At 43.2% G+C, this 19,281-nt stretch overlaps 1 protein-coding gene across 1 annotated transcript in view; it reads left to right on the top strand.

The window, feature by feature from the left end:
* Positions 1-14,654: 14,654 nt before the first annotated feature.
* The window catches only part of LOC111960611 (egl nine homolog 1), a 32,236-nt gene continuing 27,609 nt past the window's right edge, over positions 14,655-19,281 (top strand). Inside the window, exons 1-2 of the mRNA XM_023982683.2 lie at positions 14,655-14,966; positions 15,735-17,279. Coding sequence (XP_023838451.1) covers positions 15,999-17,279 — 1,281 coding nt within the window. The 5' untranslated portion in view covers positions 14,655-14,966; positions 15,735-15,998. The remainder of the gene's footprint in view (positions 14,967-15,734; positions 17,280-19,281) is intronic.

Genomic DNA, 19,281 nt, shown 5'->3' with positions numbered 1-19,281 from the left:
ATTAGAGAAGTACATAAGAAAATAAATAGTTTTGGTTATTCCTTGTGTTTAATTTTCATTTCATTTTTGATTTAATCAGCACGGATAATCATAAATAGGTCCACATATTAATAGAAAATGTTAGGTTTTGTAGTTACGTTTGGGCAGTCTGCGTTGCCTTTTCAGGGTAGCAGGATTGTGACAAGATCACAATGACAAAAACAGAGAATTTCTATAGGAAAACAGGACATTCTTAATTTCCTATTTCTCAAGTGAAGCCAATTGAAATCCTGCTATAGTTACATAACATGTCCACTAGAGACAGGCGAGACAACAAAAGTTTGGATGTCAAGCCTCTTGTCACAAAACTAAAACTACCGGAATAGCTAGTATACCCCATGCAGCCTCGTTGTTCTGATGATGTCTGTTTGATTGTGTGATGTAACTCAAACTGTCAGCTGACTACATAACCTAATGAACGCATTTTATCAGAGGGCGCAGCTTTCACTGGTGACATTCTGAAATTGCATTTTTGCCCCCCCCCCCCCCAGTTTTATCATTGGATGTGAATACAAAACGAGGCAACAGTGTGCTTTAGGACATGCAGATGCTCCGAGCGATCGGGTAGGCTGTTTGTAGTGTTCATCGAAACTGGGCTTTTTTTATTTTTTAATTGCCCCCCCCCCACTTCTAAACCAAATTTGCTTCCATGCATTTTATTAACAATTCATGTATATTTACGTTGTTGTTGTGGGGGGGAGGTAGGACAGCACATGGGTGTGTGATCTCGGACCCCCGCCCTGTCGCAACATAGGGTCCTGGACCTCCTGGACGGGCCCCCCCAGGTGGATGAGGGTAGGTAACAAACATCTCCACCCCCGCTGATCCTCAAACTGGAGCCACAAGGGTGCGTTCTGAGCCCTTTCCTGTAACATCCCTAGTTCACCAACCGACAATGCAGTGGCCATGCAGCCTCCAACGATCATCAGTTTGCGGATGACACTACAGTGGAATAGGACTTAATTACCACACAGAACGACGAGACGGCCTACAGGGACGGAGGTAGGGGCCCTCGGAGCTTAAGTAGATGTCAGGAAAATAACAACTCACACCTACAACGCTCAACAAAACACAGGAGATGATGTGGACTTCAGGAACAGCAGAGGGAGCACCCCCAATCCACATCGACGGAAGTTCAGTAGCTCGCGAGAAGGTGGAAAGTCCTTTAAGTTTCCTCGTGTTACAACAATCACGGACAAAACTGAAATTGGAATCCACCCACACAGACAGCGTTGTGAAGAAGACGCACAAAAGCAGCGCCTCTTCAACCTCAGGAGTGAGAAATTTCACGCTTGTCCCAAAAGCACTCAACAAACCTTTACAGAATGCACAATCGAGAGCATCCTTGCGGGCTGTAATCACCGCCTGGACGGCAACTGCTCCGCCCACAACCGTAAGGCTCTCCAGAAGGTAGTGAGGTCTGCAGAACGGCATCACCGGGGCCAAACACCTGCCCTCCAGGACACCTACACCACCCGATGTCACAGGAAGGCCATAAAGATCATCAAGGACAACAACCACCCAAGCCACTGCCTGTTCACCCGCTATCATCCAGAGAAGCAGGTCAGTACAGGTGCATACAAAGCAGGACCAGGAGCATGAAAAACAGCTTCTATCAAAGGCCACTCAGACTGTTAAACAGCCACACTAACATTTACGGCCGCTGCCAACATACTGACTCAACTCCAGCCACTTTAAAAATGGGAAATGGATGGAAATATATGTAAAAATGCACCACTAGCCACTTTAAACAATGCCACTTAATATAATGTTTACATACCCTACATTACCCATCTCATATGTATATACTGTACTCTATATCATCTACTGATCTTGCCATCTTTATGTAATACATATCAACACTAGCCACTTTAAACTATCCACTTTATGTTTACATACCCTACAGTACTCATCTCATATGTAATATACCTACTCATATACCATCTACTGCATCTTGCCATGCCGTTCTGTACCACCACTCATCATATATCTTTATGTACATATTCTTTATCCCTTTACACTTGTGTGTGTGTATAAGGTAGTAGTGTGGAATTGTTAGTTAGATTACTTGTTGGTTATTACTGCATTGTCGGAACTAGAAGCACAAGCATTTCGCTACACTCGCATTAACATCTGTAACCATGTGTATGTGACTGATAAAATTGATTTGATTTGATTTGATTTGTTTGGTAAGTATGTGTGTGAGTGAGTGAGTTTTACGTGTTGTTGTGTACAGAAGGCTTTTAGTGTCGTGTACTCCCCTAGAGGGGAATCTGCAGCTGTTCATACATTCAGAATCGTTCTCTCGCTCGCTCACTCAATACATTCACATATTTAGATACACAAAACACCATGCAATTACCGGTAGTCCACACATGACCACGTTCTCAAACGTGCCAACGTGACAGTGGAGGCTGGTGGAGGACCTATAGGAGGACGGTCTCGTTGTAAAGGCTGGAATGGAAGAATTGGAACGGTATCCAACACATGGAAACCACGTTTGACTCCGCTCCAATGATCCATTCCAGCCATTACGATGAGCCTGTCCTCCTAGAGCTCCTACCACCAGCCCCACTGCTACATGCACACTCACAATTACGCTCACACACTCCACACACACATGCACACGCCTACATAGGTCACATATTCATTGGTCTAATTTGGGTCTCCTCTTCATCCATTTCAGGCAAACACTGATGCAATTCCTGGAAGATCAATGTTTGCATGGTTACTCAGGAGTTTTGCAATGTAATGTTTCTGGAAGGCCTTTCTTTTTCTTGGCCATCAAGCGGCTTTATTTCCCACCTTAACCTATCGTGATTCATTTTCTTTCCTCTTTAATGTAACACAGCTGTGAATTGCAACCGGATTTCATAGCAGGAGTTTCCATTCTAGTCAGTGCGGGGGAGAGTTGTTAGGATGTTTACTCTCACCCTCTGACCGAGCGCCCTGTAACACACCTACACGTTGCCTGACAACTCAAACTGAATTGTTTCCGCTGCTCTGTGTTCGCTACATACTTCAGTCTAGAGACTGCCGTCGTTTAAGTCGTGTGGTGACAGTCAAAACGAGGGTTGTTGTACAAAACAAAGTCATCAGCGATTGGATCGTCTCGAAACCCAGTATCAAGCCAATGACACATTTTCCAAACACCGCTTTACCCATGTGTGTTCTGGCTCTGGCCCACCCATCGGTTTCTGGGACCAATCAGAACTGTTAGAATGTGTTTGTGTTCTAGACATCGCAGAGGAGGGACTCGAATCCATAGTCATTTTGAAGTATCTGGTTTACAATTAAACTCATCTGTTCTTCAAACTGCTGCGGGATGAGTACTCACCAGAACGTGGCATAAGACAGCAGTACAACACAGTGTTCCTGACCAAGGCTTGCTTCTGAGCTAMCTGTATTTCCTTTTCCATGTGGAAGTAGTAATACACTATAGAGCATCTCTGTGACAGCAGGACACAATGTTRGCCAACATTCARATAGAAATGTATTATGTAGAACAAACATGCCTCTCTGGCATGTAGAATAACATCATCTCTATTGATGACATGTCTATCAGCAACATTCAGATAGAAATGTATTATGTAGAACAAACATGCCTCTCTGGCATGTAGAATAACATCATCTCAATTGATGACATGTCTATCAGCAACATTCAGATAGAAATGTATTATGTAGAACATGGCCCAGGTAAGTGGGCCATGTTCTACATCTCTATTGATGACGTTTCTATCTGCAAATTCCACAATGTTAGTGTACTGAGCATGGCCCAGGTAAGTGAAGAGGTGTGCTGAATAAGGGAGAAGGCCCATGTTAAAAATACTAAACTACAAAATATGGTTACACCCGAATGTGCGTGCACATGCACACGTACATGTACACACACACACACACACACACACACGCTTATAGCTCCATTTCCTGTACTGTAGGTGTGGTCCAGGCAAGCAAGGTTCCCAAGATCCTTTGCAGGACAAAGTGTATTTAATGGTGGAGTCTTGCCTGATATAGTGATGTCACATACACTACCTGTCAAAAGTTTTAGAACACCTACTCATTCAAGGGTTTTTCTTTATTTGTACTATTTTCAACATTGTAGAATAATAGTGAAGACATCAAAACTATGAAATAACACATATGGAATCATGTAGTAAYCCAAAAAATAWTAAAMAAATTCAAATATATTTTATATTTGAGATTCTTCAAATAGCCACCCTTTGCCTTAATGACAGCTTTGCACACTCTTGACAATCTCTCAACCAGCTTCACCTGGAATGCTTTTCCATCAGTCTTGAAGKAGTTCCCACATGTGCTGAGCACTTGTTGGCTGCTTTTCCTTCCCTCTGCGGTCCGACTCATCCCAAACCATCTCAGTTTGGTTGAGGTCGGGGGATTGTGGAGGACAGGTCATCTGATGCAGCACCCCATCACTCTCCTTCTTGGTAGGAGAGTGAACTTTTCACCGGTAGTGTACTTAAGTGAGAACAAGGCTGCATACGTGTTGTGTGTGTCTTGTGTGTGTGAAGTGGGAGGTGGGACGGCAGCTCGTGGAAGCTCTCTTCCTGCTATTGATAACATTTCCCTGTCTACTGGAGTATTAAAAACTCTGTTCCCACTATACAGCCACCAGCAGTGAAATACACCATTATAAACACAAGCTATCAGGAAATGAYTAAACTCACAAACACACCCATGGAAACAGACAMAAGGCACATACACACACGCACRACGATGTTCTCACACCAAGTGTATGATGTAGGTTCGATTCAATTTCCATTGTAATTCATGTTAAATGTATAGAACTAGACAACAGCAGCKAGCTGACAGCAGAGAGCATGCTGATGCTGATCTTTGACATCTGATCCACAGCCAAAACAAAGTCGTTAAAGCAGGAAGGAATCGCAGCCTGACAACAGGCAACAATGTGGGGTTTTGCTTGGACAATGTTTCCACAACATTACTAAACTTCTGGCTGCAAGTCATATTGAGGACACTGAACGGTATGGTAAAGCTTCCACCCTGGCCTCTCATCTGACCGTGTAAGAGCAACAGGATATCATTTATTAGGCTACATATTATTATAGAATCTCTTTCCATCACATGTAGCTCTACGCGTCCTACTTACAGTGAATTCKGAAAGTATTTCAGACCTCTTGACTTTTTCCACATTTTGTKAMGTTACAGCCTTATTCTAAAATTGATCAAATTGTTTTTTTCCCTCATCAATCTACACACAACWCCCCMWWAWKRMMAARSMAAAAMMRGKTTTTWRRWWWTTTTKSMAAWKKTTTTTTWTTTWWATTACAGAAATATCACATTTACATAAGTATTCAGACCCTATACTCAGTACTTTGTTGAAGCACCTTTCGCAGCGATTACAGCCTTGAGTCTTCTTSKGTATGACACTACAAGCTTGGCACACCTGTATTTGGGGAGTTTCTCCCATTCTTCTCTGCAGATCCTCTCAAGCTATGTCAGGTTGGAAGGGGAGCGTCGCTGCACTGCTATTTTCAGGTCTCTCCAGAGATCTTCGATCAGGTTCAAGTCCGGGCTCTGGCTGGGCCACTCAAGAACATTCAGAGACTTGTCCCAAAGCCACTCCTGCATTGTCTTGGCTGTGTGCTCAGGACAATGACCTTCGACCCAGTCTGAGGTCCTGATCACTCTGGAGCAGGTTTTCATCAAGGATCTCTCTGTACTTTGCTCCGTTCAGCTTTCCCTCGATCCTGACAAGTCTCCCAGTCCCTGCCGCTGAAAAACATTCCCACAGCATGATGCTGCCACCACCATGCTTCACCGTAGGGACAGTGCTAGGTTTCCTCCAGACGTGACGCTTGGCATTCAGACCAAAGAGCTCATTCTTGGTTTTAGAATAAGTTTCAATCATTTTAGAATAAGGCTGTAACGTAACAAGAATGTGAGGTCTGAAATACTTTCCCGAATGCACCGTACGTATTGACACACACACACACACACACACACACACACACACACCACACACACACACACAGCACACACAAGCACACAAACACACACACACACACACACACACACACGACGTTGAACCGATTAACAGAATATTCCTTATCTTTCAAAACATCCCAAATAAACTATTAAATAGAGTAGAGGAAGAGCAAAAGAAACCTGTCAGAATTAAATGAGAAAACAAAGGATGGAACACACCTGTGCCCATAAATAATTCTTCCACAGCTTCCTGTTCCTGTAGCGTTCCAACTGGAACAACGACTTACAGTATCTGTTTTTGAGGAGAAAAACACCAACAATAAAATGTAGTTACATTGTAATATCCTATCTAAACCTTTACTTCTATCTGATAATGAAAGCAAATGGTTTTGCGTACATCTATGGAAACAAGTAAAGATGAGATATTGATTGTACAGTGTTTATTTTATTTGACCTTTGTTTAACTTGGCAAGTCAGTTAAGAACAAATTCTTAATTTCAATGACGGCCTAGGAACAGTGGGTTAACTGCCTTTGTTCAGGGGCAGAACGACAGATTTTTACCTTGTCAGCGCGAGATTCGATCTTGCAAACCTTTCCGGTTACTAGTCAACGCTCTAACCACTAGGTGCCGCCCCAAGTGTAGATTAATATCGACCGACACTTAATCTTTAACACTTATTTCCCAGAGCAGAAAAACATTGTAACAATCTCCAAGGTCACTGCTCCCTATACAGCTGCACTGGAGTCCCCCAACCTGCATTTCACTGAGGAGTGCTGCTCAGCACATCTAACCCCCCCCCCCCCCCCCCTCTCTCTCGCTGTCTCTATCTCTGTGTCTCTCTCTGTCTTTGTCTCTCTCTCGTCGCTACATATTTACAGTACCAGTCAAAAGTTTGGAGACACCTGCTCATTCCAGGGTTTTTCTATATTTTTACTATTTTCTACATTGTAGAATAATAGTGAAGACATCAAAGCTATGAAATAACACATATGGAATAGTTTACTAACAAAGTGTTAAACAAATATCAGTTGTGTTGTGACAAGGAAGGGGTGGTATACAGAAGATGGCCCTATTTGGTAAAAAAMCAAGTCCATATTATGGCAAGAACAGCTCAAATAAGCAAAGAGAAACAACAGTCCATCAATACTTTAAGACATGAAGGTCAGTCAATACGGAGAATTTCAAGAACTTTGAAAGTTTCTTCAAGTGCAGTCGCAAAAACCATCAAGCGCTATGATGAAACTGGCTCTCATGAGGACCGCCACAGGAAAGGAAGACCCAGAGGTACCTCTGCTGCAGAGGAGAAGTTCATTAGCGTTACCAGCCTCAGAAATTGCAGCCCAAATAAATGCTTCACAAGGTTCAAGTAACAGACACATGTCAACATTAACTGTTCAGAGGAGACCGTGTGAATCAGGCCTTCATGGTCGATTTGCTGCAAAGAAACCATTACTAATGGTGTGGGGGTGCTTTACTGGTGACAACGTCTGTGATTTATTTAGAATTCAAGGCACACTTAACCAGCCATGGCTACCACAGCATTCTGCAGCGATACGCCATCCCATCTGGTTTGCGCTTAGTGGGACAATCATTTGTTTTTCAACAGGACAATGACCCAACACACATCTCCAGGCTGTGTAAGGGCTATTTGACCAAGACGGAGAGTGATGGAGTGCTGCATCAGTTGACCTGCCCTCCACAATCTCCCGACCTCAACCCAATTGAGATAGTTTGGGATGAGTTAGACGCAGAGTGAAGGAAAAGCAGCCAACAAGTGCCCAGCATATGTGGGCACTCCTTCGAGACAGTTGGAAAAGCATTCCAGGTGAAGCTGGTTGAGAGAATGCCAAGAGTGTTCAAAGCTGCCATCAAGGCAAAAGGTGGCTACTTTGAAGAATCTAAAACCTAAAATATATTTAGATTTGTTGAACACTTTTATGGTTACTACATGATTCCATATGTGTTATGTCATAGTTTTGATGTCTTCACTATTATTATACAATGTAGAAAATAGTAAAATAAAGAAAAACCCTGGAATGAGTACGTGTGTTCAAACTTTTGACTGGCACTGTATATTGGTACACTTGTTTCAGTTCCTGTATTGGGTTTGACAGAAAAAAATACAGATAACTTTGCACAGATGTATTTYATAAAGTAGTGTGTAGGCCTATGTGGTGAAAATATTGTCCGTGAGTATCAAAGGAAAAATCCACAGATTTTAGTCTATTGTTGATACAGTCCCAACATATTTTGCATGGCAGCAGTCAAGTTTTCAAGATGCAAAATGTCACTTGCCACATCATCATGATGCTGCTTTGTGCTAGTGACATTTTGTGTCTCAACAGTCAAATGATGTGGCAAGTGACACTGCTTGAAAGTCCATTATCTTGGGACTGTATCAACAGGGGACTAATGGAAATATACCAAAAGATTGTTTTTGAATGGTGTTTTCCTTAAGGCTGAAGGCTGTGGAAAGTCCCTAAGGAAAGCCCCATACCATGTACACCACTTCCTAATGGTCATGAGTGTCAGTCACAGAGTTGCTGACCCTGTAACCTATGACATCACGGTTTGTTTGGATTCCCTATTGATCCCTGTGTCTAGCCTGTAGGCTTACACTATCGGGCATATCTCCTCTCTGGACTTTGCCTTATTGTCTCTCCATCTCTCTGTCTGGTCTGTGTGCATGTCTTTCTGTCTGTATTGTCCTGTAAGTGTTGCGCATATGCCTGCCTGTCTCTTTCTCTGTGTGTGTCTGCTGAGGTGTGAGGATGGACAGTGAGGCTGGTGACCCAGTCACTTCACACGGCCCCTGCCCGTACCATTGTTCCTGGAAAATGGTAGACGAGAGTGGCATGCTCTGCGGTGACAAAACACCTCCCTGTCTTTAATCCCACAGAGTGGAGCACTAATCCACTGGCCACAGGGTCACATTATCTCACCTCCTCCTTCAACACATATACAGTGGCAAGAAAAAGCATGTGAACCCTTCGGAAATACCTGGATTTCTGCATAAATTAGTCACACAATTCATCTGATCTTTATCTAGGTCTCAACAATAGACAAACACAGTCGGCTTAAACTAATAACACACAAACAATTATACGTTTTCATGTCTTTATTGAACACACCGTGTAAACATTCACAGCGCAGGGTGGGRAAAGTATGTGAACCCTTGGATTTAATAACTGGTTGACCCTCTGTTGGCAGCATTAACCTCAACCAAACGTTTTCTGTAGTTGCGGATCAGACCTGCACAACGGTCAGGAGGAATTTTGGATCATTCCTCTTTACAAAACTGTTTCAGTTCAGCAATATTCTTGGGATGTCTGGTGTGAACTGCTAACTTGAGGTCATGCCACAGCATCTCAATCAGGTTGAGGTCAGGACTCTGACTGGGCCACTCCAGAAGGCCTATTTTCTTCTGTTGAAGCCATTCTGTTGTTGATTTACTTCTGTGTTTTGGATCGTTGTCCTGTTGCATCACCCAACATCTGTTCAGCTTCAATTGGCGGAAAGATAATCTAACATTCTCCTGCAAAATGTCTTGATAAACTTGGGTATTCATTTTTCCGTCAATGACAGCAGGCTGTCCAGGCCCTGAAGCCGCCCCAAACCATGATGCTCCCTCCACCATACTTTACAGTTGGGATGAGGTTTTGATGTTGGTGTGCTGTGCTTAATTTTCCACACATAGTGTTGTGTGTTCCTTCCAAACAACTCAACTGTAGTTTCATCTGTCCACAGAATATTGTTTTGGAAGGAACATCCAGGTGCACTTTTGCAAACTTCAGACGTGTAGCAATGTTTTGTTGGACAGCAGTGGCTTCTTCCWTGGTGTCCTCCCATGAACACCATTCTTGTTTAGTGTTTTACATATCGTAGACTCATCAACAGAGATGTTAGCATGTTCCAGAGATTTCTGTAAGTCTTTAGCTGACTCTCTAGGACTCTTCTTAACATCATTGAGCATTCTGCGCTGTGCTCTTGCAGTAATCTTTGCAGGATGGCCACTCCTAGGGAGAGTAGCAACAGTGCTGAACTTTCTCCATTTATCGACAATCTGTTTTACCGTGGACTGATAAACGTCAAGGCTTTTAGAGACACTTTTGTAACCCTTTCCAGCTTTATGCAAGTCAACAATTCTTCATCTTAGGTCTTCTGAGATGTCTTTTGTTCGAGGCATGGTTCACATCAGCCAATGCTTCTTGTGAATAGCAAACTCAAATGTTGTGAGTGTTTTTTATAGGGTAAGGCAGCTCTAACCAACATCTCCAATCTTGTCTCATTGATTGGACTCCAGGTTAGCTGACTCCTGACTCCAATTAGCTTTTGGAGAAGTCATTAGCCTAGGKGTTCACATACTTTTCCCAACCTACACTGAATATTTAAATGATGTATTCAATATAGATCATTTGAGTGTTATTACTTTAAGCACACTATGTTTGTCTATTGTTGTGACTTAGATGAAGATCAGATCAAATTTGATGAAGAATCTATGCAGAAATCCATGTAATTCCAAGGGGTTCAGATAATTTTTCTCGCCACTGTAGATGTATGATCTTCATTTGATCACGCTGTTGATGTAGGAAATTTCCTGCACAGTGTATTCTAGGTTTAAAAAGGCTTCTAAAATGTGTAATTTCCACTTGCTTCCATTCAGCCACAAGAGCATTAGTGAGGTGGGGCACTGATGTTGGGCAATGATTAGGCCTGGCTCGCAGTCGGCATTTCAATTCATCCCAAAGGTGTTCGATGGGGTTGAGGTCAGGGCTCTGTGCAGGCCAGTCAAGTTCTTCCACACAGATCTTGACAAACAATTATTTCTGTATGGACCTCGCTTCATGCACGGGGGCATAGTTTCAAAGGGCCTTCCCCAAACTGTTGCCACAAAGTTGGAAGCACAGAATCGTCTAGAATGTTATTGTATGCTGTAGCGTTAAGATTTCCCTTCACTGGAACTAAGGGGCCTAGCCCAAATCATGAAAAACAGCCCCAAACCATTATTCATCCTCCACCAAACTTTACAGTTGGCACTATGCATTGGGGCAGGTAGTGTTCTGCTGGCATCCGCCAAACCCAGATTTGTCTGTCCGACTGCCGGTTGGTGAAGCGTGATTAATCACTCCAGAGAAAGTGTTTCCAGGGTCCAATGGCGGCGAGCTTTACACCACTCCAGCTGACACTTGGCATTGCGCATGGTGATCTTAGGCTTGTGTGCGGCTGCTCGGCCATGGAAACCCATTTCATGAAGCTCCCGGCGGTAGTGAGTGTTGCAACCGAGGACCGACAATTTTTACACACTACGCCCTTCAGCACTCTGTGGTCCCGTTCTGTGAGCTTGTGTGGCCTACCACTTCGCCACTGAGCCGTTGTTGCTCATAGAAGTTTCCACTTCACAATAACAGCACTTACAGTTGATCGGGGCAGCTCTAGCAAGGCAGAAATTTTACAAACTGACTTGTTCAAAAGGTGGCATCCTATGACAGTGCCATGTTGAAAGTCACTGAGATCTTCAGTAAGGCCATTCTACTGCCAATGTTTGTCTATGGAGATTGCATGGCTGTGTGCTCGATTTTATACACCCGTCAGCAACAGGTGTGGATGAAATAGCCGAACCCACAAATTTTAAGGGGGTAAAATCACTGGGGAAGCCAGACCAGTTAAAAAGCCATATTACAACCCATGTTGTGATATTTGCGTTGCTTGGTCTATAACCCATTAGTTCATACACCACAATAAGGCTGTGACAACAAAAATACAACAACTACACAGTGGTGTAAAGTACTTAAGTAAAAAGACTTTCAAGTACTACTTAAGTCGTTTTTTGGGGGTATCTGTACTTTACTTTACTATTTATTATTTTGACCACTTTTACTTTACTATATTCCTTAAGAAAATAATGTACTTTTACTCCATACATTTTCCCTGACACCCAAAATTACTTGTTACATTTTGAATGCTAACAGGACAGGAAAATATGGTCTAATTCACATACTTATCAAGAGAACATCTCTGGTCATCCCTACTGCCTCTAAACAGGCGGACTCATTAAACACATGCTTCGTTTGTAAATGGTGTCGGAGTGTGCCCTTGGCCATCTGTAAATGTAAAATTTTTTGAAAATGTGTCCCGTCTGCAATGCTTAATTTAAGGAATTAGAAATGTTTTATACTTATACTTGTACTTTTGATACTTGCAATTGAAGTCAGAAGTTTACAGACACCTTAGCCAAATACATTCCAACTCAGTTTTTCACAATTCCTGACATTTAATCCTAGTAAAAATTCCCTATTTTAGGTCAGTTAGGATCACAACTTTATTTTAAGAATGTGAAATGTCAGATTTATTTCAGCTTTTATTTCTTTCATCACATTCCCAGTGGGTCAGAAGTTTACATACACTTAATTAGTATTTGGTGGCATTGCCTTTAAATTGTTTAACTTGGGTCAAACGTTTTGGGTAGCTTTCCACATGCTTCCCACAATAAGTTGAGTGAATTTGGCCCATTCCTCCTGACAGAGCTGGTGTAACTGAGTCAGGTTTGTAGGCCTCCTTGCTAGCACACACTTTTTCAGTTCTGCCTACAAATGTTCTATAGGATTGAGGTCAGGGCTGTGATGGCCACTCCAATACCTTGACTTTGTTGTCCTTAAGCCATTTTTCCACAACTTTGGAAGTATGCTTGGGGTCATTGTCCATTTGGAAGACCCATTTAACTTCCTGACTGAAGTCTTGAGATGTTGCTTCAATATATCCACATAATTTTCCTCCTCATGATGCCATCTATTTTGTGAAGTGCACCAGTCCCTCCTGCAGCAAAGCACCCCCACAACATGATGCTACCACTCCCGTAGTTCACGGTTGGGATGGTGTTCTTCGACGTTAAAGCCTCCCCCTTTTTCCTCCAAACATAACGATGGTCATTATGGCCAAACAGTTCTGTTTTTGTGTCATCAGACAAGAGGACATTTCTCCAAAAAGTACAATCTTTGTACCCATGTGCAGTTGCAAACCGTAGTGTGGGTTTTTTATGGCGGTTTTGGAGCAGTGGCTTCTTCCTTGCTGAGCGGCCTTTCAGGTTATGCCGCTATAGGACTTGTTTTACTGTGGATATAGATACTTTTGTACCTGTTTCTTCCACCATCTTCACAAGGTCCTTTGCTGTTGTTCTGGGATTGATTTGCACTTTTCACACCAAAGTACGTTAATCTCTAGGAGACAGAACGTGTCTCCTTCCTGAACGGTATGACGGCTGCGTGGTCCCATGGTGTTTATACTTGCATACTATTGTTTGTACAGATGAACGTGGTACCTTCAGGCGTTTGGAAATTGCTCCCAAGGATGAACCAGACTTGTGGAGGTCTTTCCCATGATGTCAAGCAAAGAGAAACTGAGTTTGAAGGTAGGCCTTGAAATACATGCACAGGTACACCTAATTGACTCAAATGATGTCAATTAGCCTTTCAGAAGCTTCTAAAGCCATGACATCATTTTCTGCAATTTTCCAAGCTGTTTAAAGGCACAGTCAACTTAGTGTATGTAAACTTCTGAAGCACTGGAATTGTGATACAGTGAATTATAAGTGAAATGATATATCTGTAAACAATTGTTGGAAAAATTACTTGTCTCATGCACAAAGTAGATAAGTCCTTACCAACTTACCGAAACTATAGTTTGTTAACAAGAAATGTGTGGAGTGGTTGAAAAACTAGTTTTAATAACTCCAACCTAAGTGTATGTAAACTTCCGACTTCAACTGTAAGTATATTTTAGCGATTATATTTACTTTTGATACTTAAGTATATATAAAACCAAATACTTTTAGACTTTTACTCAAGTAGTATTTTACTGGGTGACTTTCACTTTTACCTGAGTCATTTTCTATTAAGGTATCTTTACTTTTACTCAAGTATGACAATTGGGTTCCACCACTGCAACTACACATACATTTGCTTCATCACAAAACCGAAGAGCAACGTCTGTCCAGCAATGTTCCCTTAATTATTTAGTTTTTGGGGCCCTGAGCAAATTTTTAGGTCTTGTGAGCAGAAACTTGAACATTGTGAGAATTTTGTGAAACTTCTGGCGCACGTTTACAGTGAACACTGAGGCAGTACCCTTACAGTTTAAGACAGTAGCCAATAGTCTATTGTGGTGATTTGAGCATAATGTCGGCCTTGTGGCCTACCAACAAAACCCATAACATTTTCACATGGAAATAGCTTTGATTTCTATGATGTAGCCTACAGTAGCCTATATRCGGTGTTCAATGCAGGCCTACATTGCATGAGACTTATAAAACGTTTTTACATCATAAAGGGCTTGACATTAATTAATGATTTGTTAACTTAGTCTGTAACACATTGGGACAAATAGATTACTGTAAATTGCACTGTTGTATGATGCAAGAAACCACTTTACAAAAATATATATTATTACCATACAGACAATTATGGTAATAGATGTAGGCTACCCCATTGCTGACCTACACTTATCTAGAACGGGGCTGATACCTCGCTAACTTGCAAAGAATGTCAACAACTGTGCACACAACCGGCTCTGATCTGAACTGTTCTGAATGACGTGTCCATGTGCATGTGCAACTGACAGGATCTTTCATGGACAGGAGAGGGCGAGCGAGCGGAGAGAGGGGGGGGAGATAGAGATAGATGCTGGGGGAATTACCGGCGGAGAGACACGGTGGAGAAATGGAGCGTACTTTTTAGTGATTGAGGGGGACCTACTCTGACTCCCGTGGCAGAAGCGGTAGTTCTCTCCCAAGGACAAGCATCTGTTTCCAAATTCCACCCTGGGTGGTGGACATATCTGGATATTAATTAGCTAAACATAAAGAAAATCGTCTGGAACAACAGCAAGACAATCCCGGAAATAACAGACGTACCCTCAGCCGGGCACGTAGGCTACGCTACTGGAGCTCTGCGTTACATTTAGGTAAGTGTACAACCAGCTGACAGAGGGCTATATTTTGCCCGGGTTACTATTATTATGCACTTTATTGAATTTATTTCAAAGTCATAGCTAAACTCATTCAAATAATCCAATATAGACTATTTGTATCTTGGAAGGAATACAAACACGTGTAGGCTATATTTCTTAGTTATAGCCTATGAATACAGGCTACACACTAAGTAATACGAATGAATTACAAGGTGGAGGGGCATGTGTTCTTCAGAGTAGCTGCTCTCACAATGTGCTTACCCCCTTCTTCGTGACGTGGGGAATTATTCTTACAGATATCCGTATTATTACTTTAATGTGTTGTTATTGCCTGAAATATTTCATGAAAATTAAGTCGCTTTACACAAATCCTTTTTGTAAGCGAACCTTGCTTTGATATTTTAGAATGTAAATACTGTAACAAATCAATTCCTATTTAACTACCCTGGCCACTATAGCCCAATGTCTGAATATAATATATTATTCGAATATTATATAAGAATATTTTAAAGCAATTTCGACATATTTAAAGTTGGTCAAATGTAAGCCACGCTACAAAAGATATTAGGCCTACAATTAAATGTGTCTAGCAAGTTTCGGGTCCTTTACAGGTTTCTTGATTTAGGGAATGTGAATAGCCTAGGCCTGGTTTGGAAATTAGGCTGCTTTGTGTTTAGCTTGAGTGTGGGCGATACAATTAGCATATTTATTGTAGGCTAACGGTAATCACAGTCAAGTAATTMTTGTATTATTTGGTTTTAGAAACATCGCAAGCTTCAGAATATCAGAAAACATTTCAATAGAAGACAAATGTGAAACCATTTCAAGAAAAAACATGAATGAAAGAAACTGAGGCATATTCGGAGCTATTCGGACTTTTTAATATGAGACTTTCCAAAGCTGTGGCAACGCTCCTCTCTCGCAGACTCGGCAGTTGTACTACACACTCCCTCTCGCACAGTGGCTCTGGTAAAAAATGAGGCGAGGACGTGGGCTACGTGCACATCCAGCACTAGATGAGATGAAATGGAGAGCTTGGAATACACGGACCTTTTAAATCCAAGCTCTTCCCACGCACATCACAGTTTTTCAGCCTCGCATGAGAGAGTGACAAACGGTGAACACATATTCGGAGCTGCCGAGCTTCACCCTTTCCAGACCAACATGGGACTAAATGGACTAAATAGATACTGCCCGGGCATGGCGCCTGTTGGGAGCGCCACYGCTGCGGAGTTACTGTCAGGTCTGGCTTCCAAAGCAAGCTCTTCCGGAATCATGGTTTTAAAGAAGCAGCCGAATACTGGGCTGCCGTTCTATAACGGCGGGATCGTGTCTCCGTGCGCAACCATTGAGGGCAGCCATAGTGGGGTTTTGGCGCAAACTCCCAACGGTTGTTCTCCGCAAGTGAGGGGGGTGGGGGAGACACCCAATGGCCTTGCGCAACCCCTCGGCAACAGAGCACGCCTCGTGGAGAATGGGGACAGAGCACAACATGAGAAATGTGCTCTTCTAGTGAAGAGGGCCAATGGTGACCCGCAGGTCAAACAGCACCATCGGAAGCGGAGAGGCGGGGAGAACCGGGACATGGGTCTGGAGACGCCCAAAGGATGTGGCTTGTCAGCGGGGTCAGGTTTAGGATCTCTAGGTATGATGTTCTACGGACCTGGAGAGTCGATAACCCCGGACTGCAAACGGAGACTAGTAGCGGAGAGCGACGTTCACAAAGCAGAGCCCTCCAAACCAGGCAAGGCGGTTCCGCCCGCTGCTAATGGCGACAACAGCATCAACAATAACCTTAGCAACCACAACCACGGCGCCACCCCTCACCCCCCTTTGCCCGCCCCTCACAACAACAAGCTGCACCACAATGTACACAAGGTGACACTGCTGAGCACCGGGGCCATTCCAGACCAGACGTCCCCAGTAGAGTCCAACAGCATCCCGTCTCTACGGTTACAGGCCGGGGCGGGCTGGTCGGCGGAGCATATCGCCCAGAAGTACATCGTGCCCTGTATGAATTCCTACGGTATCTGTGTGAAGGACAGTTTCCTGGGGCCACGGCTGGGTGAGTCGGTGATGGGCGAGGTGGAGAGTCTGAATCGCAGCGGGAAGTTCCGCGGCGGTCAGCTGGTTAGCCAGAGGAGCATCCCCTCGCGGAGTATCCGTGGAGACCAGATCGCCTGGGTGGAGGGGCACGAGCCGGGGTGCGAGGGCATCGCCACGCTGATGGCACGCATCGACGAGGCCGTGATGCACAGCGCTGCCAACGGGCAGCTGGGGGACTGTGTCATCAACGGGCGCACCAAGGTGAGTGAACGGGGAGGGCGGCGGGAGGGCCAAGGTGGTGGGTTTGGGGACAGGAAGGAATGGCGTCATCAATGGGAGCACCAAGATGAGGGGAGATAGGGGGAGAAGCTGGCGAAGAGAGAAATGTAGAGAATTGTGGAAGGGAACAGTGTGAGCTGGGGACTCAATGTCATCAAATGCCATATCCTGCTGAGAGGAGGATGAGGGGCGAGGAGGAGGGGAGGCTGACTGAAATAGAAAGGATTAGTACCCAAATCAACGTTTATATAATTCTACTCTATAGATAGGGGGTGATTAGCTGTGGAGTCCCATTTTGATTACATCATCTATTGCAATGTTGAGCTGTCACTGTCATCTCACTGATAAAGGGTGGGTATGTAATCCCATCTGTTCTGCTCCCTGTCTGATTCATTGTGATAGGGCCACGCCCTCAGGTAAGTGGGGCCATAGCTGTCCTATATGCCCCTGACTTCTCCCATGCCACTGTGTATGCCAGTATGCCCCTATTGTCATGCCACTGTTTATGCCAACGTTTCACTAGATTTGAAGGCAACTCTTTCAATCTATATCTCTCACTCGTACACAAACAAGGTATTCTTGTGGCTGGTTTGGTAAGAGTGTGTGTGTTTGTTTGGTTAGTCGGTGTCTGTTTGGATGGCTGTGTACAGTATGTTTGACTGTTTGCTTGCCTAGCCAATCGTAGCTTTTTGTATGGCCATGTATGTATGCGCTTGTTTGGATTGTTTTTGTCTTTGTGCGTTTTGAGAATATGAATGTATGAAAGAGTGGTTATTTTTAACCTTCCTTAGCATAGCATTAAACTTTGATTTTACAAGCTTAGACAATGGCCAGACATGACAAACAGGGTTGAAAATTTGAATTGAAGTCGGTGAATTCAGGAAATAAACAAACAAACAAAGACAAAAATAACATTTTCAAATGAGTAGTTTCTCCTTTTAGGTTTATTGAGAATTCACTCAAAATAAAATGCCTTTTTCAATTATTGAATTGGAATTTCAGTTTACTTCCTGAATTGACTGACTTCAATTAGAATTGACTTCAATTCGAATTTACTCCAACCTTGATGACCAAAGTGTGGTAGTTGATTTTGCCCCATCCCTACTAGCCGTACAGAGCCTAGTTGGCTGCAGTGCTGTAAGTTGTCAGTGACCTTGCTCAGTGACGCAGGTCTGGATATTTGAGCCAGGTTATGTCACGGTCCTACATCGGTCTCACCCACTCTCACTGCATTCCCCCAGGTTTCCACCCCACCCTGAACCAGTTTCTCAGCCCACTCAGCCCTCTCCTAAAGCAGGGTTCAGACCTATCTACTCCTTGGTTCAACTAGACTAGAGCATGGTTTGAGTCCTGCATAAGCCGCAATACATTATACTGAATATAACCCTATGTGTTGACTGTAAGTCGCTTTGATATAATCTGCTGCCTAGTCACTATGTTATATTAACATATTATCTCAGTTGTTCACTACTGCACCTTGAGCCCAGGGTCTGCCTCTTATCAGTGGTGTTAGCCATTGCAGAACTGTCTAGACTCTGTTACGCCACCTTTACTCTAGGAGGTTGGAGTGGAATATTTAATAGAAATATGTATGGTCGCAGAAGTAGTGGTGGTGGGGATAGTAGTCATCCTAGAAGTAGCAGAGGGGGTAGTAGTAAGAGTTGTGGTAGTTGTAGTCTTAATAGTGGTAGTAGCTGTAATGTACTGTAGGGTAGTAATAGTTGTGGTAGTTGTAGTCTTAATAGTAGTAGTAGATTTAACTAAATTACATTCAGGCTACTACTACTATTAAGACTACAACTACCACAACTATTACTACCTACAGTACATTACAGCTACTACTACTATTAAGACTACAACTACCACTATTATACCTCTACAGTACATTACAGCTACTACTACTATTAAGACTACAACTACCACAACTATTACTACCCTACATGTACATTACAGCTACTACTACTATTAAGACTACAACTACGCA

Source organism: Salvelinus sp. IW2-2015, linkage group LG4p (assembly GCF_002910315.2).
Source record: "Salvelinus sp. IW2-2015 linkage group LG4p, ASM291031v2, whole genome shotgun sequence".
Lineage (NCBI taxonomy): Eukaryota > Metazoa > Chordata > Actinopteri > Salmoniformes > Salmonidae > Salvelinus > Salvelinus sp. IW2-2015.
Note: the sequence above shows the minus strand (reverse complement) of the source record. Positions and strands in the feature narration are given on the sequence as shown.